The sequence below is a fragment of the Oncorhynchus kisutch genome, linkage group LG19, assembly GCF_002021735.2.
Source record: "Oncorhynchus kisutch isolate 150728-3 linkage group LG19, Okis_V2, whole genome shotgun sequence".
NCBI classification, from domain to species: Eukaryota; Metazoa; Chordata; class Actinopteri; order Salmoniformes; family Salmonidae; genus Oncorhynchus; species Oncorhynchus kisutch.
In genome coordinates, this window is record NC_034192.2 from 42,224,372 (window position 1) to 42,252,240 (window position 27,869).

General features: G+C 40.3%; 1 protein-coding gene across 1 annotated transcript in view; it reads right to left on the bottom strand.

Moving 5' to 3' along the window:
- Positions 1-27,869, bottom strand: part of LOC109910061 (platelet-derived growth factor C) — a 77,414-nt gene that overhangs the window by 46,869 nt on the left and 2,676 nt on the right. Inside the window, exon 2 of the mRNA XM_020509216.2 lies at positions 2,015-2,210. Within this exon, the coding sequence (XP_020364805.1) occupies positions 2,015-2,210 (196 nt within the window). The remainder of the gene's footprint in view (positions 1-2,014; positions 2,211-27,869) is intronic.

The window sequence follows — 27,869 nt, forward strand, 5'->3', positions numbered from 1 at the left end:
GTCTCTCCAACAATAGCTAGCCACTCTCTGTTCTCTTCCCCTCTGCTTTCCACAGGATCTCTCCATACCAACCAGGCAGTCAGATTGGATGTATTGACACCCGGATGCTGAATATAATGCATGAAGGAAATCGATCACAGACTGGCTCTGCACCGCTGTCCCTAATGAACAGCAACAGAGACAAAGGTAGCTAGTAATTGAAAGGGGGTATTAGATCAAATAAGGGGAGGTCTAAGACCCTTCACAGACTTTAGCTCCTGAGGGAAAAGACCTCTCCATCATTTGTCCAATCACACACGAAATATTCACCCACGCCGTATGGCCTCGGCAAAACAACTCACTCTGGGCTGTACTTTTCCATTTTCATCAGCCGCCATACTGGGCAAAAGGCAATTTCACAAATGGGCCCTCTTTGATTCTAAATCACTGCATGCTAACTGAACTCGGGAAGTCCTGATGAAAAGCTGGCTAAAGCATAGAGTAAAACTAGATTAACTACTACCACTGTAGATGGACATGTAGGCCTACATACTGCATAGTTGCAGTATACTGCACTGTATTGTCATGGTATGTCATGTATTTAATTTAGTTATTAAATGGCACGGTACACCCATCAGGTATATCTCAAGGTGAAACACAACATGCTGACTTGGCTATATTGGCAATTGAGTATGTTGCATTTTTATTTTACTATAAATCTGACAGTTGTATGTCATAAGTAGAGGTCGACCGATTATTAATTCTCAACGCTGATACCGATTATTGGAGGACCCAAAAAACCCGATACCGATTAATCGGCCAATTTTTTAAATAGATTTGTATTAATGACAATTACAACAATACTGAATGAACACTTATTTTAACTTAATATAATACATCAATACAATCAATTTAGCCTCAAATAAATAATGAAACATGTTCAATTTGGTTTAAATAATGCAAAAACAAAGTGTTGGAGAAGAAAGTAAAAGTGCAATATGTGCCATGTAAGAAAGCTAAAGTTTAAGTTCCTTGCTCAGAACATGAAACATATGAAAGCTGGTAGTTCCTTTTAACATAAGTCTTCAATATTCCCAGGTAAGAAGTTTTAGGTTGTAGTTATTTTAGGAATTATAGGATTATTTCTCTCTATACCATTGTTGTATTTCATTAACCTTTGACTATTGTATGTTCTTATAGACACTTTAGTATTGCATTGTTGCATTATTACATTGCACGACCTTCAATGTTATGTCATAATTACGTAAGATTCTGGCAAATTAGGCAGCCCAAACTGTTGCATATACACTGACTCTGCGTGCAATGAACGCAAGAGAAGTGACACAATTTCACCTGGTTAATATTGCCTGCTAACCTGGATTTCTTTTAGCTAAATATGCAGGTTTAAAAATATATACTTCTGTGTATTGATTTTAAGAAAGGCATTGATGTTTATGGTTAGGTACACATTGGAGCAACGACAGTACTTCTTCACAAATACGCCCCGCATCGATTATATGCAACGCAGGACACGCTAGACACGCTAAACTAGTAATATCATCAACCATGTGTAGTTAACTAGTGATTATGATTGATTGATTGATTGTTTTTTATAAGATAAGTTTAATGCTAGCTAGCAACTTACCTTGGCTTACTGCATTCGCGTAACAGGCAGGCTCCTCATGGAGTGCAATGTAATCAGGTGGTTAGAGCGTTGGACTAGTTAACTGTAAGGTTGCAAGATTGAATCCCCGAGCTAGGTAAAAATCTGTCGTTCTGCCCCTGAACAAGGCAGTTAACCCACCGTTCCTAGGCCGTCATTGAAAATAAGAATGTGTTCCTAACTGACTTGCCTAGTTAAATAAAGATTAAATAAAGGTGTAAAAATATTATAATAATTGTCCAAATCGGTGTCCAATAATATTCCATTTGTTATGAAAACTTGAAATCGGCCCTAATTAAACGGCCATTCAGATTAATCAGTCGACCTCTAGTCATAACCATATGTTATATGTCTTTATGCTTATGATCTTACTTGCATATTCCATCCTCTGAGTCTTCCAGGCCGAACCTCTCGTCGAAGGACAAGTGGATTCTCATGTTGTCACTGGAGGCCATCAGTCTCCAGACCAGCACGGTACTCCTGGGGTAGGTAAATGGGAAGTCTGGACTATGGATCATTCCCTCTCCTACGACTGTGATCATCTTCTCATGCTGGAAATCTTGGACACCTTGGAAAAATAGTTGGGAAATGAGAATGTTACTTTTATGTTATATTTACATTGGTAGAAGAGCTGTTTCAGAGAAGATACGTGTGTAAAGATGAACAGTAATGGTCAACTTCATCCCTGCTGGGGTTGTAAATTGTGGTTTTATTTAAGATTTTGGCCATTTAAGGACACATGGTAGAAAACCTACTGATACAGAAGGCTAAGATAAAAAATGCATATACAATAACTGTTTTTGGATGGCCATTTATTGGAATAGTAAAATACCATACTTAAAATAATAAACCTTGTATTCATGTGTAAATGGTAAGTGCAATGGGGTGGAAGCGTCAACACCTCCAATATAATACATTACCACAGAAAAACCTCCAATATAATACATTACCACAGAAAATCTCCAATATAATACATTACCACAGAAAAACCTCCAATATAATACAATATTACCACAGAAAAACCTCCAATATAATACATTACCACAGAAAAACCTCCAATATAATACATTACCACAGAAAATATCCAATATAGTACATTACCACAGAAAAACCTCCAATATAATACATTACCACAGAGAAACCTCCAATCTAATACAATATTACCAGAGAAAAAAAGACATGAGAAAATGAATAAAAATGTATATCTCTGAGGAAAAAGGAAGAATGCAATGACTGTTCTGCCATGCTAAATATGCGAACACCGAACAGATAATTAATCATTTATTACATAGAGGCTACCAGCTAAATAGCTTTTTTATGGAATATTGATCGTCAGAGCCAGATAATATTTAAAAAGTAATACATGGGAGTAATAAAAGTATAACTTAATGAATGGTTATGAGACCTCTTTATTGAAATGCGGAGACCACGGTTTTATGTTCTGCTAACGCAGCCAACTGTTTTAGAGAATTGCTGTGGATAATGAAATTATCCTTGAAGGAATCAACACACATTAAGTTTGGTTGGTTCGGGCCAGTAGCGGCCCAAGTAGGTAACAAGGGAAGAAACATTGAACATGTAAGGCCTGTTTGCAATGTACAGTAATGCACACTATAGTCTCAATCTGACAAGGGAAATCACAGTAAATTGTATTCTTTTATCTACTTTTGTTAGTAGAAAAACTGCTACAACATTGATTACAAACACTGAAGCAGGGTGACTTATGATAAGGGCCTTCATACTGTATTTGAGTGGGCCAATGTTTGTTCTAGTTTGCCCTGCGGTATAGTAAAGCATTCGTCCACTGCCCCTGCCTAAACAGAGAATATCAACATATATCTATTAGACTATTTATTTAGTCAAGTTAAATTTTGCCCGAACACTCTCCCGTTTGACAAAAGATGAAGTGTTGTTACAAGCAGCACCTGTGTCCTTCCCTGTAGGGGCAGAGTATTTGAGTGAATTTTCACAACCAGAGCAGAAAACAACAACAACAACCTCAAAGCACCTTTCTAACACAGACACTATAATTTCCCGCAAATCTCTTGCCGCTGTCAGCTGTGATGCCGCATCTCGTCTCCATAAACTCCTGGAAGGAAGTTTGTTGGACACGGGGGCCATTAAAATGGAAGGCGGCGCTGTGAGTTTTTAACAAGCTCCCTACGCCGGTTGCCCCCGGGACCTGCGGCCAAGGGGTCTTAAATCAAACCCCTCCCGCCGCACCCCTACGTTCCCCTCTCCATCAGGGCCTGTCACCTCCAGGAGAATACACTGCCTATAAACTGTCTCTCTGTCTGCTGCCCCACCGGTCCATAATATACCCCACCTGAGCCCCCATCAAGACAACAATAGCAAGCTGAACCAATCTCCTAGGAAACAGTGTTATGATGTCACAAACATATTTATAAACAGACAGCCTTGGGAAATAAGAGGAAGGGGAGCTTTTCCTGATGAACAATTGGATTTCAATTGTGCAGGATAGAATTAAAATGTTCTAATCAAAAGTCAGGTAAAGCCAGAGGGAGACAGACAGCACCATGATGTGAACATATCCAAGAGTCACAAATCATACATCTTGCTGTCCTAGTATGATTTGACAAGGAATGATACATTCTGCATCAGTAACACAGCCGTTTCTGCTGGTGTCAGTGAGACCCCACAGATACCTCTTACAGGGGAAATAGCAGGGCGTTAATAGTCTTGCTGAAGGAACGTGCCATTGGAAGTTTCTTAGTGGATTAAATGGATGTGTAACCATTTTGTGGCACTGTATGTGGAGGCATTTGCACTTTAGGGCACATTGAGTTGAATTACTCTTTATTTTGCCGTATATTTTTAAGAGAGGAGAGTGCCTCATGTCTGGCAAGCGTGATTCATGTCCTGCTCATTTGCTTTTGATAGAAACAAAAACACAGGCCATGCTAAGTTTGCCACGAGTGCCGACTGCGCTGGCTCTGGACAATCTCAAAGAATGATTCAATGTCAACCCCAAAATCGTGTTCGGAAAGTCCAAAGACAACATTGCTGACCGAGGGAGTGGTCGACAGAGAGACACTGTGTGGAAGAGTCTGATCCAAGATCCAACTAGCTTTGATCCACTTTAATACAGGTTTACAACAATATCTGTGTAGATGACAGCCACAGTCCGTTCCTCTGGCACAAAATACTGCACTGTCGATCACAAATATGAGATGTATAATGGTGATGACACCGCTTGGTGAGATAACACTTACATCATGCTCTGTCCAAAAGACTTTGATGTTTTTATTTAGGTTTGGTGGCAGGCCAGCTAGGAGAGAGAGCGACACAAATAATAACACGGTAGCACGTCAAAACATTTCTCAATCAAACTGCTTCGAAAAATCTTTGCTTCCAATACCAACCACAGTGAGTAAAAAGAAAAGCCAACTTGTTTGGGAAAACGAGTTGTTGCGGCAAGATGATTCTTGCACTCCCCCGGAGATAGAAAAATTGCATTTTTTGTGCAACATCATCCCACACAAAATGGTCTATTACCCTTCAGGCAGTATTTCATGGCTGTACACCTCATATACACCTCTTCCAGAAGACAAAACACTATGTTCTCAGTCAGAGATAAACCGATCATACTTGTTGCTTCAGCCAACTTTTCTTTGATGTCTTTGATGTCCATAAAAAGTTTGATAGCTCTTTTCATCTGGCGGTGCAAGTAACGGCAGCACCGGGCCCAATTGATTGACTGCTCGCTTGCTATTCATTGGCTGGCAGGGCCTCTAACGGCTATAGAAGCAACAAGTGGATAGGCCCTTTAATGCTATTAAGCCTAGGCCTTCCATCACAATGGCATGTCTTTAATTACCTTCCTATTATATTACAGTGTGGGGAACACAGAGGCTCATAAAGTACATAATGATTAATGGGAAAATATGTGTCCTTTAACACACAACCTTAGATATACAGTAGATGTGGACATGTGGCACAGTAAGCATAGTAGGATACACATGGTTTTAATGTAGGTTGAGCGAACAACCAACCCCATGAAAAACATACTTGGTACAATTATAAATAGACATGTGCATTTGGGAACCATTCCCAAACATAATTCCTCTGGGAAAAAATCTGTTAAACGCTGAATGGAATGCCTGTTTAATAAGACTGTAATTAAGGGTAGAAATGTCAAAGGAAAATCTGGCCTCACTGTCGTTGAGAAAGGGGGGGAAATGGATATAGAAAATAGAGGTTAGGCCTTGATGAAAAGGTTTTTAGACACGTGGGGAGAAAAAGTGATATGCTACTCTATCCACAAAACAAAAAAGGATATTATGTTGCATGTTGAACTTTTAAAAACCACAGTCTGATATACCATACAAATCAAGTTATATTTGCATGTGAAAATGTCATGGGATGCATTTGGCGATAACCCACTGATGGTACAGTTACAGTGTGTCTTTACTATAATACATGGGGAAGAGGATATATGTATGCATATCTCTTCTGTCATGGGTCTTTGTGTTAAAATATGAACTAGACCAATTTTGTTGATCCTCTGTAGTTTATTGCCAGATTCCACTTGCACAAACCCTTTCTTTGATTACAGTACAGTATGAGATTACAAACCATCTTTCTTTTACATACCTACATTCAACCTCCATTTATATTACTTTATCAGAAATAATACTTTCATACTTTCTCAGAATAAAACTTTCATACGTCGCCCTTTCAACTTTTCCATTAACTGACCCTTGTTCAGCCACATGGTCCAGTGTTTTCCCTATATGCATTTAGCAATGTGGCACCAGAGCTAGATGGTCAAATGTTTTCAGTGTAAACTTAAAAACGACTCAAATATCTAAAATATATATTTTTGATAAAATCATCTTTGAGAATAATCACCAAAATAAGAACTAGACAAAGGAAGAATCTAAAATGTAAAAAATGGCATGGCATTGGGTCCCCATTGATTTTATTATAATGATTGAGTCACTCAGATAGCATAAGAACAAAACATAAGTCATGGCAAAATGTGTATAATTGTAGGAAATGTTCTTTGAAACTGTAAAATGTTCTCTCTGTCCCAAAGTGTAAAATTGCAGACAATTTGCTTTAAAACGGCAACATTGTCTCTGTGGCCAAGAGGAGGGTCTCTAAAACCGTGCCACACCCCCTTCCCCCAACGCTAACTTTGCCACCGCTGCTGGGGGAAACACTGTGGTCCTCTAGGTCTGTCTTTTTCTGGGTGAAATCCAGACTTCCAGATGACCTCACTCTCCAGGTTAACCAATGTCACATAATGATCTGAGGGTTGTCCCCGGAGAGAATTACCTCAAACCTGACTTTTCCTTGACCCACTTTTATTTTTTCTCCTGCGAGGAAAGTGTAACCACGATTAAGGGAGGATATGAGTTTGAATAAATAGGCCTATACAGTGCTACCATTGTGCTTTGTTCACACGTTACTGGGTAAACCATTCTGATCTATGCTACCGCTGTTAAACATTAACCTTTCCATGCCCAAAACAGATGACAGTGAGTGAGTGCTCACATGAACACGCACATTGAGAGACATAGAGGGACGCCCACATCCACAATTACCCACAGTCATTTTCCACAACACTCATGCATGAATGCTCAATCACACTCAGGAGCATGCACATACATATGCAAACACACAAACACACAAACACACACACAATATGAAAAGGCAGCCTGTGGGCTTGCTGTATGTGTCCTATCACAGTGGAATAACAAAACTTCCTCTGGCTTTGCTGTAACATTACAAAATGATCATGTTTTCATTGTTATATCATAAATGTGTCACATTACAGAAACACTGTAGCAATGAGCTTATCTAACAGACATGTGGTGTAATATACGTCAGACATAACTTTTGTTCCCCTAATAGACCAGCACTATTCATGTCAGACCACAAAACACCTCAACTCCCACAAAACGGTTAGTATTCTACTCCAAGTTTAATGGAAGGTTCTCAGAGGTTACAGTAATAATTCTCCATTCCAGTTGGCACTGGTTAGAGGTAAACTGTATCTAATTGCTATGGATTGCATTGACATGAGGGTCACGCCTGTTAAGCGGACAAAATATCATTTTCACATGGAACAGCAAAAATCGGACAATTCAACACCGTGCCACCTGCGCCCTCGACTGTCTCGCTTCGGTCTCCGACGTCAAGCCTAAGTGGCCATGGCAGTTATTTCCCTTCCTATAAAACAACACGGTAACCATCAGGGCACTGAATCAAAATAGTTTTTATTTTACCCGTGTTACCCGCTAATCAAAAGTCGCTCTGAGTCCCTAAACAACAGTGTCCAAGCCGCTTTGCTCAGGTGATGAAACAATACCCAACAATGAATTCTTGTTTTTTCTTCCTGCTTTCAGGCCAAAGCAATGGCTTGCACATCTGTTGCTTATTACATCTTAGGGGTGGTTAGTACAGGTGCAGTAAATTCCAGGCCTTGCTTTGGGATTTTTATTGCCTTTGGGTTTAAAGTCGGTCAGACAAAAAGTCGCTGAAACACGGCATGGGATTTTTTCATGCCATTAAAAAATAATTTGGCTGCATGAGACCACTGCCTTCTGTAACGATTCAATCTGCCGGGCATATGCTCCTGTATGAGACTAAACATGAAGCGTGACGGCTTTGACACCTGAAATCCCTGGAGAGGTCACTGATGCTACTGTGACGGCTGGTGAGGAAGGGATGACAGAGGACTGCAAGCTGGCTGAGTCATGGCACTGTCTTGTGTGTGTGTTATACTGTAGATGTGTGTTTGCAGTTTGTAGGTGAGTGTATTTGTGTTGGTTGTAGTCTACAAAAGGCATCCTTCTGTGAATTGTGTCAGTCATATACTGACTATGTCTTATAACATATAAACCACTATGGCTAGTGTCGAAGACAAAATCAATGGTAAAAATCACTGACATTTGATTGACAGAATGACTAAAACCTTTGACTTCCTACCAGGGGAGGAGGAAATCTCACCCATCTACCCCAGAGGATATGTAATTCCCCTCGGGTCCTCTGTCCATCACAGCATGGGACCAGGAGTGGCCCTTTGTTAGCGTGTCCTGCTGAAGCATGGCAAAACATCCGCGGACGCTATCGGATGGCCCAACCAGATACCGCCCAACCTGACAGCAGGCATGTGTAACTGGGTGGAGATGGCTACTGGCATATTCATGTTTCTGTTTCCAGAGTTCTTGAGACACTTTAACTCTTCTGAACTTATCAGATCACTTTCCATCTCTTTCTGTCCCTCTCTCTCTTTCAAGCACATGGGAAGAGTTCTAATGCAGGGCAGTCCAACTGTGAAGCTTGTGAAAATGCCATGCAGTATCACTTTTACAACTTGATGAGTCTATCTTTGACTTCAGTCCAACTGTTGCCTTGAGGGTACACTGTAGAGCTGTTGGTAACATGGACAGATTGTAAACCTGGCTCTTTATTTTTTCACATCTTTCTAGTGGACATATATAGAATATTTGGCAAGTTTACAGGGACCATGTTCGTGCACTTGATGTACACAGTTTGAGGAAATTTCAATACATTTTTATTTTAATGGGATGCCTGTAGCTATGTATTAGGGATTCCTCAAATTGGCATCCAAAATCTATGATGGGGGGCATTTGGATAGAACAATCAGAATGAGTTTGAGGGAATCTGGGTTGAACCATTGGATTGCCTGCAAACCCTCCAGGTATTCCAGACCAAATCAAATCAAATCAAATTGTATTGGTCATATACACATGGTTAGCAGATGTTAATGCTTGTGACAGTATTGCATAGCACAGTATTGCTATGGCAGCCTAAGAGCTCTGAAATATTGATTGATTCACATTAAATTCACATGAATACAGGCAAGCATTTTTTTTTGTTATGGTTCAGAAACACATACCCCTGGGTAAGACATATGAAACACGCAGGCTCAAACAGGGCTTTAGAACTGGGGGCCACTGCAGGATTTGCATTACTTGGAGTAATAAAGGGGCATAATCTATAAATCTCTGTAACAAATCGCTCAGTTTAAAGGCATGGTCCTGAGAGAAACAAACGTCATTTGAACATTAACCGCAATTTGTTGAACGTTAGCCGAGGTGATGAGGTATTCTTCTACACACACCCTGTCAGCGTGTGTGTGAGAGCGTGTGAGCACGTGCATTTGTGTGGAAATGAGACACACCAAATCTAAATTGAACTCTTTCGACACTTCGGCTCTTGCCATTCCAGTGCCTGAATCGTACAGACGTAGGATCTTTATTTGATCACCATGTTGCAGAAAGACTTGTAAAACTGGTGGTGTATTTAAAGTTTAAAAAGGCTTCTGCTGTTTGTAATTTCTACTTTGAAATGACAGATTTTCCATTATAACCCCTACAAAAATCATCCAGTAATTATAATAATTAGCTTTTGTTGCAGCAGGGTTATTTTGCTATTGTAGCATACTGGCTCAAATTAAGATCCTGCATCTGTATGCCACACAGGGGCTCTGCTCCGGTTACAAATGGTCCCTGTCCCTCAACAATTTGAGCAAGCCTCTAATTAGTGCAGACACTCATGTCTGGCCTCTTCAAAAAGAAGATCAGGTGTCGCTCCAACCGCCTCACTAATACTTTCACTACAGGATTTATATTTGTGTGCAGGCAACAGCTTGACCCCTTGGAATCTGACCCTTGACCCCTGGGTCTGCACTTAGACATGACATCACCTGTGTGCCAACCATCACAGAGAAGCACAAGCTGCTATCTTATCAATCCCACAGAATGGCTTCTTTTGTATTTAAGACTCATCTAGTGAATAACAATTATGCTCATCTTTCTGACAGCGTTAAACTGTTAGATACGAATGAAAAGTTGAACGTTTTCATAGTCTTTCCAAAAATACTTCTGCTGGGAGTGAAAGCGACAGCCTGCGAACTGTAAGCAGCCCTCACAATTAAACATATATTTTGTGGGACACTATCAAAGCTGAGATCTGTAGCTTGTTGGCTAAATCAAAGGCAGTCTAATTATCCAGAAAAGTAAAACAACCACTGCCATTGTTGGAGGGCCAGATTTGCCTTAATTTCTGCATTAGCCGTCAAAATGAGTAGATATCAAAGATAATTATTGTTTCACAGTAGACGTAATAGGTTAGGAGGAGAATGGGAGGTTCGAGACGTGTCTTACAAACACTGGAAGACAAGCCTAAACCTCTGTCTGGCTCAACACCAGCCCGTTGACAGACAGGCCAAATCTTTTTTAAAGTTCTCTCCACAGCTGTGAGGTCTTATGACGGAGGCTGCTCCGGGCCCCTTTGTAGTCACATCTGTTGAAACGGACAGCTGGATGTTTGGAGTAAATTACAATTTTATCTGCGCAGGCCATATTGGTACACAGCTTGACTCAAGATCCACATACTGCTACTTAAGGCTGATTAGAAATCCAGGTTGTTTGATAGAGTTGGAGACTGAAGACAGAATGGCGATCATAGTCCCACTTTGCACATAGCAGCTCTTTAGACCCTAAAACAGAACACTAAATTCGCAATGACCACCTTGAAATAGTTCCACAGTGGAGGTCTTGATAAAGTGTGAAGTTAATGTATAAGAGAGGTGGGGCGAACTTTTGAGATTCTTTTAACACAGAAAGTGCCCAACTCTGGGCTGGTAACTAATTGGTTGGCTATTTCTCCGGTTGCAGCTTGGACAATACCCACATTCACACTCCACAGAGAGCCTCAGCTTCACACATGTTCCTCCCACAGTCTATTACTTGTAATCTTAGTTTATAAATGAAAAGTTCTACTTGTAACTTCTCACGAAAGACCACACTGATTTCATTTGCCTACGTCATGCCCTTGAAAACAGATTGCAGCCACCTACAGCAGCCGGAGACTGAAAAGTTGGGCGGTACATCATTTAAAAAAAAATGAGAAACCCTTTAATAAAAGCAAGAAGTTATGAGCAACCCTTTAATAAGCTTGGAGATATGCAAGTGAAGCAAAGCTTTTCAAAAGGTCTAATGTGATATTCAGCAGTGGAAAATTGAGTAAATAATCGTAGACAGGAAAAAGGTGACAAGCCCCGAAGAACATTTTAATCTGGGCAATTAAAAACAAAATGTTATGTCTCTGCTTTTTTCTCCGAGATCTATATCTTTTAGAGGGTTACCCTCTACTTCTAATTAATGGCTGCCCCACCAGGCTCCCATAACCCAGAGTCCAGCTGTCTGGGGAAGGGAAGCAGCAGTGGGGATCGAATGGCCTGAGAGAGCCCAAGGTAATGAAAGTAGGTAGTCAGCCGATTACTTTCCATTGCCTGAGAGCCAAAACTCTATGCCTTACTAAATATGGACATGTGTGTTTGTGCAATTGTCCAATTACTTTCAACTTGGCATATCTTGGTTTTGTAAAGCCAAGTGTATTTGTACCTGGTTATTTAGAGTAGTTGACCTAAGTAGCAATTTAAGGGTTACAAAATGGAAAGTAATGTATTTTAGTGCAAAAGTCTGCAAGGGGCACTTACTTAATTCCTGCAGGTGAGTAAGTAAGTTGGTTTCTGTATATTCAGCAGCTCAGAGCAGTAATCATGACCCCCTGATAAAATCATAGTGTGGTCAGGTGACCGATGTTTTAACTACAGAACATGACCCTTCATTAGTCTCTAGTGGTTAGCGTTGGGCCAGTAACCGAAAGGTTGCTGGATCGAATCCCTGAGCTGACAAGGTAAAAATGTGTCATTCTGCCCCTGAGCAAGGCAGTTAACCCACTGTTCCCCAGGCGCCGAAGACATGGATGTCGATTAAGGCAGCCCCCCGCACCTCTCTGATTCACAGGGGTTGGGTTAAATGTGGAAGACACATTTCAGGTGAATGCATTCAGTTGTACAACTGACTAGGTATCCACCTTTCCCTACAGTACATTACCCTTCATTAGTCCCTAAAGTACAGTACATTATCCTTCATTAATCCCTACAGCATATTACCCTTCATTAGTCTCTACAGTACAGCACATTACCCTTCATTAGTATATACAATACAAATCATATATATATATATTTTTTTAAACATTTAAACAAGTACAAGTCTCTTGTCAACAGACAACACTTCTCGTAGAAAAAGTTGTTATTAATGACACCGTCATCCCTGTGTCTTCCAGCGTGGGTTTTAAATGGTTTTGATGTTTAAATGTTTAAAAAAATATATATATATATATATGACCAGACCCTCTACTACTCCCTCGGAGACAGTCAGACCCTCTAACATCTCTACAGTACATTACCCTTCATTACTCTCTACAGTACATTACCCTTCATTAGTCCCTACAGTACAATACCCTCCATTAATCCCTACAGTACAGTACATTGCCCTTCATTAGTCAGTCAGTACAGTACATTGCCCTTCATTAGTCAGTCAGTACAGTACATTACCCTTTTTTAGAACCAACAGTACAGTGATTAGTGCTTTTTGAGGTCGGTTCAGTTCCGGTTCAATTTTTTTATTTTTTATATCACAGTTTTTGATTTCAGTTTCAATGATTCGTTTTTTCATGAAATGCATTATGCATTATGTGGGTTGAATGCTGTAAAAACACAGAATAAAACAATGAAAAAGTCTCATGATGGTAGTGACTGCCATTACTCTACTTCAATAAAATATTTCAGTTGTGTATATTACATTAGTTTTATTTTATTATTTAATCCCAAATCAACATCTCCCTCTATAGAGCTGCTGGCTATGCGGTCTGAAAATCAAAATTTTTGTAGTTTTTCAAAGTAAATAACAGATACTTTTATGACTGCTGAATACCAACCATCAAATCACTTAAATCATGTATTTTCAGGTAGAGATACCTCGCGAAGCAACTGCTCTCTATCCCTCTCAATCATTATTCTCTCCCTATCCATGTCTGCTACACACCGACTGGTCACAATTGATTATGGTCATTGTAGTTCATTACCACGATTCATTCACTAAGCAATGTAGAAAATTGGCCGGTTGGAAACTACAATTCCCTACTACATCGCACAGTTCGTGCTTGATCAGATTTTTCTTTAGAGACATTGCGCATTCAGCTCACAGAAAAAAAATTACTAAATGGAATTCAAATAATTTAACAGACATCGGTCAATTAGTTTTATTAAATCCTACAAATAACTAAAATGTTGGTTAATCGCACAGCACTAAGCACATTACCCTTCATTAGTCCCTACAGTAGAGTATATTACCCTTCATTACACCTCAAAGATCAACGTATATGGCCTTCAATTAATCCCATTGATATGGCCTTTCATTTGGCCCCCAAAGTTTTCTGAGCTATATATATACAGTTGAAGTCAGAAGTTTACAAACACCTTAGCCAAATACATTTAAACTCAGTTTTTCATCATTCCTGACATTTAATCCTAGAGAAAATTCTCTGTCTTAGGTCAGTTAGGATCATCACTTTATTTTAAGAATGTGAAATGTCAGAATAATAGCAGAGACAATGATTTATTTCAGATTTATCTTTCATCACATTCCCAGTCGGTCAGAAGTTTACATACAATCAATTAGTATTTGTAGCATTGACTTTAAATTGTTTAACTTGGGTCAAATGTTTCGGGTAGCCTTCCACAAGCTTCCCACAATAAGTTGGGTGAATTTTGGCCCATTCCTCCTGACAGAGCTGGTGTAACTAACTCTTTGTAGGCCTCCTTGCTCGCACACGCTTTTTCAGTTCTGCCAACAAATGTTCTATAGGATTGAGGTCAGGGCTTTGTGATGGCCACTCCAATACCTTGACTTTGTTGTCCTTAAGCCATTTTGCCACAACTTTGGAAGTATGCTTGGGGTCATTGTCCATTTGGAAGACCCATTTGCGACCAAGCTTTAACTTTCTGACTGGAGGCCAGTCCATCCAGTCCCTCCTGCAGCAAAGCACCCCCACAACATGATGCTGCCACCCCCGTGCTTCACTGTTGTGATGGGGTTCTTCGGCTTGCAAGCCTCCCATTTTTTCCTCCAAACATAATAATGATCATTATGGCCAAAATGTAATATTTTTGTTTCATCAGACTAGAGGACATTGCTCCAAAAAGTATGATCTTTGTCCCCATGTGCAGTTGCAAACCGTAGTCGTTGGAGCAGTGGCTTCTTCCTTGCTGAGCGGCCTTCCAGGTTATGTCGATATAGGACTCGGTTTACTGTGGAAACACATACTTTTGTACCTGTTTCCTCCAGCATCTTGTTGTTCTGGGATTGATTTGCACTTTTCACACTGAAGTATGTTCATCTCTAGGAGACAGAACGTGTCTCCTTCCTGAGCTTTATGACGGCTGTGTGGTCCCATGGTGTTTATACTTGAGTATTATTGTTTGTACAGATGAACGTGGTACCTTCAGGCATTTGGAAATTGCTCCCAAGGATGAACCAAACTTGTGGAGGTCCACCATTTTTCTTCTGAGGTCTTGGCTGATTTCTTTGAATTTTCCCATGGTGTCAAGCAAAGAGACACTGAAATTGAAGGTATGGCTTGAAATACATCCACAGGTACACCTCCAAGTGACTCAAATAGTGTCAAATAGCCTATCAGAAGCTTCTAAAGCAATGACATTTTATGAATTTTTCCAAGCTGTTTAAAGTCACAGTTAACGTGTATGTAAACTTCTGACCAACTGGAATTGTGATGCAATGAGTTATAAGTGAAATAATCTGTCTGTAAGCAATTGTTGGAAAAATTACTTGTGTCATGCACAAAGTAGATGTCCTAACAGACTTGCCAAAACTATAGTTTGTTAACAATACATTTGTGAAGAGGTTGAAAAACGAGTTTTAATGACTCCAACCTAAGTGTATGTAAACCTCCAACTTCAACTGTATGTGTATATATATGTATATATATATATATACCAATTCTTTCTTTGGCCGCCTCTCCTTCCAGTTCTCTGCTGCCAATGACTGGAACGAACTACAAAAATCTCTGAAAGTGGAAACACTTATCTCCCTCACTAGCTTTAAGCACCAACTGTCAGAGCAGCTCACAGATTACTGCACCTGTACATAGCCCACCTATAATTTAGCACAAACAACTACCTCTTTCCCAACTGTATTTAATTTTAATTAATTAATTAATTTAGCTCCTTTGCACCCCATTATTTTTATTTCTACTTTATTTGCACATTCTTCCATTGCAAAACTACCATTCCAGTGTTTTACTTGCTCTATTGTATTTACTTTGCCACCATGGCCTTTTTTGCCTTTACCTCCCTTCTCACCTCATTTGCTCACATTGTATATAGACTTGTTTATACTGTACTTGTTTATACTGTATATACTGTATTTATACTGTATTATTGACTGTATGTTTGTTTTACTCCATGTGTAACTCTGTGTCGTTGTATCTGTCGAACTGCTTTGCTTTATCTTGGCCAGGTCGCAATTGTAAATGAGAACTTGTTCTCAACTTGCCTACCTGGTTAAATAAAGGTAAAATAAAATAAATAAAATATTTAAAAAAATATATATATATATATATACACACACACACACCCACACACACACAGTACCAGTCAAAGGTTTGGACACACCGACTCATTTCAGGTTTCTTCTTTATTTTACTATTTTGGCATTCTCTCAGACAGCTTCACCTGGAATGCTTTGCCAACAGTCTTGAAGGAGTTTCCACATATTCTGAACACTTGTTGGCTGCTTTTCCTTCACTCTAGGATCCAACACATCCCAAATCATCTCAATTGGATTGAGGTCGGGTGACTGTGGAGGCCAGGTCATCTGAAGCAGCACTCCATCACTCTCCTCCTTGGTCAAATAGCACTTACACAGCCTGGAGGTGTGTTGGGTCATTGTCCTGTTGAAAAACAAATGATAGTTCCACTAAGTGCAAACCAGATGCGATGGCGTATTGCTGCAGATTGCTTTGGTAGCCACACTGGTTAAGTGTCCCTTGAACTCTAAATAAATTACTGACAGTGTCACCAGCATAGAAGCATCACACCTCCTCCTCCATGCTTCACGGTGTGAACCACACATCATCAGGTCATCCGTTCACCTACTCTACGTCTTACAAAGACAAAGACGGTTGGAACCAAAAATCTCAAATTTGGACCAAAGGACAGATTTCCACCAGTCTAATGTTCATTGCTTGTGTTTCTTGGCCCATGCAAGTCTCTTCTTATTATTGGTGTCATTTAGTAGTGGTTTCTTTGCAGCAACTCAACCACAAGTGCCTGTTTCACACAGTATCCTCTGAACAGTTGATGTTGAGATGTGTCTGTTACTAGAACTCTGTGAAGCATTTATTTGGACTGTTGTCTATTTGCTTATTTGATCTGTTCTTGCCGTTATATGGACTTTTACCAAATAAGGCTATATTCTGTATACCACCCCTACCTTGTCACAACACAAATGATTGGCTCAAACTTTTTAAGAAGGAAATACATTCCACAAATGAACTTTTAACAAGGCACACCTGTTAATTGAAATGCATTCCAGTTCACTACCTAATGAAGCTGGTTGAGAGAATGCCAAGAGTGTGCAAAGCTACTATTATTCAAAGTTACTTTGAATCATCTCAAATTGTTTAACACTTTTTTACTACATGATATTATTTCATAGTTTTGATGTCTTATTATTCTACAATGTAGAAAATTGTAAAAAAATTAAGAAAAACCCTTGAATGAGTAGGTGTGTCCAAACTTTTGACTGGTACTGTATATATTTAGAATTTTTATTGTTGGACATTAAAGACTGTAACACACTTAATCAGCTCCAAGTGATTTTAATTTAAGAAATCTGTTAAAGTATTTCCACACATAATAGAGAGACACATGATCGTATACAAATGTAAGCAAGGTTTGAAATGATTATGTTTTAGTCAAACATAATCTGTTTGGTCTTCTTGTGATCAATTGGCATGTCTACAAAATATTTGTAATTATATTCCGGCCCACCGACCATCCGCTCAACAAAGAAATCTAGTTGATGATCCCTAATTTAGGTGATGTTGTGCAACCAAGTGAAATGTCTCATTTGGGGTTTTAGGCTGGGTTTCTGTATAGCACTTTGTGACATCAGCTGATGTAAAAAGGGCTTTCTAACTACATTTGATTGATTGATTTAGTACATTTCAGTTTCCTTAAACTGAAGGCTGCAAATGACATAGGCAGACGAGCGCTAAACACTCAGTGTTCAGTTCCCCTTTTAACAGCCTCCACAGGTCATTACGTTTCTGACTGTCCCAATTCGTCAAAGGGCCCACAGCCTTTTTCATTTAACTGTGGCTGCTAAAAAAACAGGTGCTAAATCATGTGTGTCTGTTTTCCTCCAAAAATAACCTATTGCATAAGACAAATGTTAGAGAAAGATAATACAAAAGCGGAATTATAATTGCAGAAGCATGTACTAAAATGTTTGATTTTATCTTTAGAGTTCATGAATATTCATATATGAATGCACTTACAGAAAAAAATGACTATCTAATTTCCTTCTAGATGGATGTCTGAGAAATGGTGTGCTCTAAAGCACACTTAAATTCAAATGCAGTCTTAAAAATGCTAATTTCCATCTTGGTAAGCATTGTGACTCTTATGAGAAGAAACTGCAGTTATGTCTAGAGATGGGAGGAGCCCAACTATGACCTCTAAATGACTCCACACATGCAGATGGCTGGTTTAAAAAAAAAGGTACAGTAGCAATTGCTTCAGGGTGAAGGGGACAAAGGGCATGTCTCAAAGTTCTGATGTTGCTGCCTCTCTTCCTGTCATCAACTTCAGCTGTTCAAACCTAAAAACTCTGGAGGTGAAATAATATGGAGGATGCCTGCTCTTTAACTAGGCAAGTCAGTTAAGAACAAATTCTTATTTACAACGACGGCCTACCAGGGAACAGTGGGTTAACTGCAGAACGACAGATTTCTACCTCGTCAGCTTTCGGTTACTGGCCCAACGCTCTAACCACCAGGCTACCTGCCACCCCATCATTGCAGTAGAGACAAGGAAAGGAAGCCCCAAGGAGAGGACTACTAAGACACCTATAGGGCACTATAATTTAAAGGAAGTTTAATGTGCAGATATTATGTAATTACTTCGATTGACTGAAGTACTTTTTTCCTTTTTTAAAAACCACTATTATTCCTCATTTGTTCTTTAACCATGTCAAATCAAATCAAACGTTATTTGTCACATGCGCCGAATACAACATGCTTACTTACAGGCCCTTAACCAACAGTGCAGTCAGGTCTTTAATGATGTCAGGTCTTTAATAATGATGTCAGGTCTTTAATGATGTCAGGCTTGTGCTAATACCACCTTTCTCCTTTTGTTTGCCTTTTTTATACACTGGAAGGTAAGATTTTTTTCACAGGTGTGAGGTGTTGACGTGTTGTATCTACAGTACATTTCTGACACACCCTGACTGCCCTACAGTTCCTCTAGCTGCTTGAACTCTATGAGTGCACTCCAGATGAAAGTTTCCTCTTGATTAGTCATTCATCATCTTGAGGAAGTTAGTTTAGTAAGATTAAGAAATCACAGAAGTAGATTACAAATGCATTTTAGGAAATGATTGCAAAACAACATCCATCATAACAATGTCACACCTTGAAAATGTCAAAGAGTATATCTTGAGGCATTTGAATTTAGCTCCTCCTGTCACACTTTATCTCTGTGAGATATTGAGAAAACAAGCAGAGCCTTGTATGTTTATTTTCACAGCTCCACACCATGACATTACACGAGATACCTTTCTCTTGCTAAGGTAACACGCATGTGTCTAGTACCTTCACACTCACGTCACTGTACTGACATGGTTTCAAGTGATATTAGATTAAATGTTATTACTTGGCCCACTTCTTACCAATTATTGTGGCACAGTATTTTAGGGTTATGCTTGTTATGTTGGTACCCCAGGACCACAGTATATTATTTACCATCACTATGTACATAGTATCTGACTCATTACTGGGCCTATAAAAATCCATTGACACCATCTGATCTCCATTCTGTGCCAGATACAAGCCAACTCGATGACCTAAGGCCTGTCAACAGGTGGGAGGGAGACAAATTGTAGAACAAACTGTGTCCCGTCAAGCCGAATAGAATGAAAGATGGAGTTTGACAAATGGGGTGACACATGATAGATCGGGCTTGTCAATGGCATCTCAATAGCCAGCAGGGCTCCTGGGTTATTTTAATTCTGTCATCTAAGAGAAACAGCTGAGCAGATGTTTGGCTTGCCGTTGGGCAAAAATTAAAAAGGGTCCCACACCTTTACTGATAACCGGAGGACCTGTCGTCAGACTGCAATTGATTCAGATAAAGATTGGTTGATAAATTCGGGCCTCCCTTCAGGCGCTGCTGTAGCTCAATCTTTACCTTGTTTTTGGTTTGTCCTTTTCCCAGCCTGACTGTATTATCAGTAGCTATGCATGTGTTAGCACTAGCACGGACTGTTGCCAAAGGGATGATAGCCCGTTGCTAATGTTTCCAAATGTATCATGATTTACACCCTCCTTGCGTTAATCGGATTGGGAGTGAAAAGCCTGAGACAATATTAAGCTTTTTTATATATATCTGATAATGTCATTCGGCATTGTTAGACAGTCATGGCCGCCAATGAGACAGACCTAGCCTTGCTCCATTACAATCAGTCTGCTAAATCAATGTGCCTTCATCAAAAAAAGGAGATTCCCGAAGACATTGACAGGCCATCTGCACCGTGCACCACACGTATCTCCAGAACACAGTTGCTCAAATCATTACAGTGAGTCTTACCGAAGAGCTAACTAACAGCCCACTGTGCATTTCATTCCATTTGGGCTCTGGGAAATGGATACCCCTCCCAGGGGAGCTAGTGTGGGTACTGCAAGGGGCAGCATATGTGTAGTGTACTGAAAACCTATTTGTGCTTTGGAAAAAGCCATGCATTCTCCAAATAGTATGTGTGATTGGGTTACGGACTCCGTATGCTGGTGGCATACTGTCATATATCAAATCCCACCATGTGCAAGCCGATATAATCCAGCTACTCAGGACACTGGTGAACCCGTGATTACTGGGACAGGTGCTTTTCTACTTTTCCTATAAATGTATTATGGCTGGCATATTTCTGGTCTTAGGTTAATGGTTTCTCGATTTTTCTCACTCAGTTCAGATGACACCCAAGGCAGAAACAGTCAGGATTTGATTTCTATAGATCCACTTCAATTATAGCATAGCTTAAATAAGTGGAACTGAGCGCAAGCAAGACAGAAACAAAATATGAACCATATTATGTGCACTCATTGTACCTACCTCTAGACTTCAATGTGTGTCAAAGGAACCATGCATGGACCCACAGCTAAGTCATTGAAAATGGCGTGGAACTATGCATGATTAATCATAATTTTGAACTGCATTAAGCTCCCCCCCTCCCTCCCTCCCTCCCTCCCTCCCTCCCTCCCTCCCTCCCTCCCTCCCTCCCTCCCTCCCTCCCTCCCTCCCTCCCTCCCTCCCTCCCTCCCTCCCTCCCTCCCTCACTCACTCACTCACTCACTCACTCACTCTAGCTATATGAGGTCAGGCATGTGAGAACAACTGATGAGGGGCTCCTGTAAAACTCTTAACAGTATATAAGCTCTATACGTGACCCCATAAGAGACAGTGGACGGAATAAAGGGCTAATACTTATTTTCCATGTTCCGACTTCACATCTCAACCTGCAGCGAGAAGTTGATCTTGCTCTGATATCATAATTCATGCGTAGCAGATCATGCATCACTATCTCTCAGAATTACATGAGAAATTAGCTCAGTTGAGATAATAAATGCCTCAAAAGATGTACAGCATATCCAATAACTGTGAGGAGAGGACTTTGTTTGCTGTATTTCAAACATAGTGGCACTTTCAGATTGTTACGTTGGAGAAGAACATGCGGGTGGAACAGAGGGATTGGTACCAAATTGCTGGGTCAGTAGCATATTTCCTACCAGTGAGTGTCTTTCATCTCAGTCCTGCCACCCTGAATCATGCAAAAAGTGAGGCTGCATTGTTATTTCTTGGTGTGTGTGGGCTGGTTTGCTCTCTGGTCAATGATTGAAACAAAACGTGTTTACTCACATCTGAGTAATTCATGTTCTGTGAACATTTAGCATAGCGACCACCGACTAGTCCTCACTAACCAGCTGTGATCTCCTACCAAAGCAATACAACTTTGTTCCCTTCTCTGCAACATGCAAGCACAGAATCGACAGCAAATGTTGGCTACCATGCTGTGTTGTCATGTGTTGCTGCCATGCTATGTTGTCGTCTTAGGTCTCTCTTTATGTAGTGTTGTGTTGTCTCTCTTGTCGTGATGTGTGTTTTGTCCTATATTTTGATTTAATCTTTTTTAAATCCCAGCCCCCATACCCACAGGAGGCCTTTTTCCTTTAGTAGGGCCGTCATTGTAAATAAGAATTTGTTCTTAACTGACTTGCCTAGTTAAATAAAGGTTAATAAAATAAAAATCCATCTGTATATTAGAAGCCACAGCTGCACAACTTTTCAGTACTTGTCCGGGGTCATGCTCCTTGTCAATCAATCGCAAGGTGACGGCTGAGCCCCACGCAGTGAAGAGGAGATGGAACAGGACACTTTCAAATAGTTCTCTGACAGGGGTCGATGACATCTGCCAGACTATGTAGACATACCCTCCAGAGATGGTAACCAAGGTCAACTCATCACATCTACCCTCTGCCAAAATTGTAAGTCCAATGGAATTCAGTTTGCTTTCAAAACAGCTAATATCCCCCACAGACGGCTTAAGTCTATGTTAGTGCAGGGCTGTTCCAGCGATGTACTAATCGCAGGTTGACGTTTATTGTCATGGGTCTTGCCCTGGAGGCAGAACTGCACGATTTCGGCTAGATCGGCCAGCTCCAAAGTCAAAATTGGCTATATCATAAAAATGTATGAAAACTAAAATTAGTTAAATTAATCAATATGAGCTACAATGAGAGGAAGCAACCGCAAGAAAAATGCTTTAATTACCCAACAGTAATGCACTGATTATGCCAACAGTAATATTTACACGCCATACTTAATTCTCTCGTGTAGTCATCTCAGAAATGCTTTCTCCTCAAGACATTTTCCATGGAAATGTCAGCCTATGCAATGTTTCATGTAATGACACAATAGTTACATGTAGCCTATTTCACCTCAATGACCCGAGTAAGGTCAATGTTTTTGAAAATGCCAAATTGATTATTTCAAGTGTGCAATGACCACATAAACCACTGGCAGAAGTGCAGCTGATAAACAAGAGGCTTGAGGAAAAGATGCTGCCCAGCAGTAGATGACAGGTATTTGCGCTGACAGGTTATCCTGACTTGAGGCAGACTAACTCCACCCTTCATGTCTAGACCGCACCGGGCAGACTTTCTTCTCTCTCAAAAATGTCAATGTTAGCGTTGGGCTATTTACAGTGGCGTGTTTATATGACCAAATTTATGTGCTCTTGATATTTTTGTCTCCTCTGGGAAACGTGGTGCTTGGACTCAGTGGTCGGCTCCAAACCGAATTGATTTTCAGCTCTAGGCCTAATTCAAAGAAGGAATAGATGAAGAAACACTTGCTATATTGGATGTGCTGTAGCAATTGTTCAAAGGCAGCTGATAACATTCATTAAATTATACTGCTATCTAAGAATCTCTCTTGAATTTAAGTTTCAATGAGGCATTTCATTTAGCAGGAAATAAGGAAAGTCTCTTACAATGGAGCAATAGGTTTTCATATCCATTTTCCTGGTCTAGGATTGGTTGGCTTTGTGTGTCGAGAGTAATTAAGTCACAGGTGTATACATGCAAAAGGTTACAATGAAATTGCCAAATTGAAGATCTAAAACTGTATTACGAACATGACAATGCTATTCATAATTTGCATGAATCCATAACTGGCATTGACACTCAGCATGCTGGCTATAGTTTGGGTCTGTAAGGCCTTGACTGGTAGATTAAGTTGAGGACACAGATGTTCCCTATCCACATAGTATAGGAAGACTATTCCCCACTTACTCTTTAAAAGGACAAGAAGGGAATGTATTGTGATACAAAAAGAAAAGGAATGCACTGTTACAGAACTGTGGCTGGATGGGTGACCCTCCCCACAGGGACATATCAATGAGAATGTCAAGATTTTTTTTTTGTGTCCTTGAAGAAAAGACACTCAGGATGCTGACCTGAAAAGGACATTGATTCTGCTGAAAACAATCGGGCCTTACAAAGTACCTGGGGGTAATGTTGATACTGCAAGTGAGAGAGAAGCCACCGCCTGCCTGGAGAGGCTTTTCTCTGCCAATGCAGAGCTTAAAAACCTGTGACCCAGTTCCCTTGAGAAACTCCCTCCTGCTTGGGGAGAATGTACACTCGCTGCCCAAAATGACAAACAGCAGGCAGGCGGTGGCATGCTCGCCTGCCAAATACAGTTCTCCGACATTCAAGTTGTGCTGACAGCAAAAACATAGACACTGTTATCTACTGTTAGTCCTCACTTGAGACTCTGGGGTGGTGAGAGGGGAACAAGTCTACATGGACTGCTTGTGGACAGACTGACTGTGTTTGGGGTCTCAGTGAGGAAAGGCTCTTGTGTGGTCAGTATATTTTCTGGTCTATTTGTGTTGCAATGTCCTTACAAGTGGGTAAAACATTACCCATTTTACTTTTAGGCATTTTTTGTTTGTCGGTGTAGGCCGACTACCTTAGTGCGAGTAACTAACTGTACATTGCTACAGTACATTAGTTCACCCTGAGAAACTTATTTAGAGAAGCATTTGTACCATATTAAAGAATAACTTGATATTCCAAATCCTTTTGGTGTTGTTTCACCAGTTTACAGCTATCCTGTAATTTCAAATCAAATATAAACTTAAACACTATGGGATCCACTTAACACAACAACAGACTGGTACCGTGAATCCCAGCTGACAAACTGGTAGCTGTCAACAGACTGGGCTAACAGCTATATAAACCACCCTAGTGAGTCCAGCACACATTGGGTAATCATTGCCTGATAAGGAGAGGTGTTACTTCCTAAACAGAGCAAAACATGCAATATGCTGACTTCAACAAATCCCACACCACGCTCAAGGCTTTGGGTTTGATTTGAGGAAATTATGCTTGTCTCTGTATGGAACTACACAGTACATTAAGTTTTTTTTTAAGTTTGTCAAATCTCCAGATAGATAAGGGCCAGAGAGTGACTTGAGATTTGCAAGAATAACTTCAAGTTTGATGCAACTATCCATTGACGTCAATGCATGACACGAAAGTTCCACCTCCATGAATAGCTACATCTCAAATCCTATTCATAGTCTGAAGTGACCTAACATACTACAGACCATTATGCATGTTGGTTCCTTATCGTCTGTTTGTTTGTTTGTATTGGGACCTGTTGAATGCACAATGCACTTCTGTGTCCCCAGACTAGAGGTCAACCGATTAATCGGAATGACCGATTAATTAGGGCCGATTTCAAGTTCTCTTGCGTTCTGTGCAACAGAGTCAGGGTATATGCAGCAGTTTGGACCACCTGGCTCATTGCGAACTGTATGAATGTCACGCCCTGACCTTAGAGATCCTTTAAATTCTCTATTTGGTAGGTCAGGGTGTGACTAGGGTGGGAAATCTATGTTTAAATTTCTTTGTTGGCCGAGTATGGTTCCCAATCAGAGGCAGCTGTCTATCATTGTCTCTGATTGGGGATCATACTTAGGCAGCCCTTTTTCCCACTTTCTGTTGTGGGATCTTGTCTTTTTGTGTTGCATGTGTTGCACTCCTAGCTTTTCGTTCGTTGAGATGTTTATTGTTTTTGGTGGGACATTTATAATATATATATTTTTTTTAAATTATCCCCTTTTTCTCCCCAATTTCGTGGTATCCAATTGTTAGTAGCTACTATCTTGTCTCATCGCTACAACTCCCGTACGGGCTCGGGAGAGACAAAGGTCGAAAGTCATGCGTCCTCCGATACACAACCCAACCAGCCGCACTGCTTCTTAACACAGCGTGCATTCAACCCGGAAGCCAGCCGCACCAATGTGTCGGAGGAAACTCTGTGCACCTGGCAACCTTGGTTAGTGCTCACTGCGCCCGGCCCGCCACAGGAGTCGCTGGTGCGCGATGAGACAAGGATATCCCTACCGGCCAAACCCTCCCTAACCCGGACGACGCTAGGCCAATTGTGCGTCGCCCCACGGACCTCCCGGTCACAGCCGGTTACGACAGAGCCTGGGAACGAACCCATTTATAATTAAAGAAAATGTACACCTACCACGCTGCACCTTGGTCTTCATTTAACGACGGACATTACAGTGCAGACCATTTCTTCCTAAGAAAGACAGCCAACTTCGCCAAATGGGGGATGATTTAACAAAAGCGCATTTTCGGGAAAAAAAAGCACAATCGTTGCACGAATGTAGCTAAACATAAACATCAATGCCTTTCTTAAAATCAATACACAGAAGTATATATTTTTAAACCTGCATATTTAGGTCAAAGAAATGAATGTTAGCAGGCAATATTATCTCAGGAAATTGTGTCACTTCTCTTGCGTTCATTGCACGCAGAGTCAGGATATATGCAACAGTTTGGGCCGCATGGCTCTTTGCAAACTAATTTGCCAGAACATAATTATGACATAACATTGAAGGCTGTGCAATGTAACAGCAATATTTAAACTTATGGATGCCACCCGTTAGATAAAATACGTAACGGTTCCGTATTTCACTGAAATAATAAACATTTTGTTTTTGAAATGATGGTTTCCAGATTTGACCATATTAATGACCTAAGGCTCGTATTTCTGTGTGTTATTATATTATAATTAAGACTATGATTTGATAGAGCAGTCTGACTGAGCGGTGGTAGGCAGCAGCAGGCTCGTAAGCATTCATTCAAACAGCACTTTCCTGCGTTTGCCAGCTGCTCTTCGCAATGCTTCAAGCATTGCGCTGTTTATGACTTCAAGCCTATCAACTCCCAAGATTAGGCTGGCAATACTAAAGTACCTATTAGAACATCCAACACTCAAAGCTATATGAAATACGAATGGTATAGAGAGAAATAGTCCTATAATAACTACAACCTATAACTTCTTACCTGGAAATATTGAAGACTCGTGTTAAAAGGAACCACCAGCTTTCATATATTCTCATGTTCTGAGCAAGGAACTTAAACGTTAGCTTTTTTACATGGCACTTATTGCACTTTTACTTTCTTCTCCAACACTTTGTTTTTGCATTAATTAAACCAAATTGAACATGTTTCATTATTTATTTGAGACTAAATTGATTTTATTGATGTATTATATTATGTTAAAATAAAAGTGTTCATTGTTCATTCAGTATTGTTGTAATTGTCATTATTACAAATATATATATGTAAAAATCAGCCGATTAATCGGTATCAGCTTTTTTTGGTCCTCCAATAACAGGTATCAGTATCGGCGTTGAAAAATCATAATCGGTCGACATCTACCCCAGGCAACCATGCATACGTGAAAAGCTACACATTTCCATTGGCCTGTGAGTCCTATTAACCCCCCGTAATCCCCTAATCTGTCTGTTTCAGAACAGCAGCCCCTGTGATCATTGGCATGTCTTGCATGTTCCTCGGCTTCCTGGACTGGTGCTGAAAGAGGCTACACTAGATTATCACTAGGTAATCTGCATCTTGTACTAAAATGTGCAGCTGGGTTCTTGAATCTTTGGGAAAATAGTTTCAGAAGTTTGATTTTGAGGCAGTTTCATTTGGCTGAAAATGCAATGCCAACACTCACTTATCAAACGCAAGATCGTGGAAAAGACACTGTAAACATTTAAGCATATTAACAAAATGTTAATTAATCAAGAAACAATCCAACCTGAAACCCAAAGTTTAATAAGCTACAATACAAGGTGAAGTGGTTTAACTAATGGCTGAGCCTCCCTCACTGGAGATGTGAGCCAAGTGGAACAGAATGACAATGACATGGCCGGATCGTTACTGCCTGACACACCTAGCGATTAGGACTCCATCTTCTGTAATAAAGATTAAAGCCTATGTATCAGGTTGCATAACAACGGTCAACAACAACAGTTCCCTTGGAGAAAGTTACTGTAGTACAGGGACTGCACTAGCAACCATGCTGAGACTGATAGTATAGGGACTGCACTAGCAAGCAGTACAGGGACTGCACTAGCAACCATGCTGAGACTGATAGTATAGGGACTGCACTAGCAAGCATGCTGAGACTGATAGTAGAGGGACC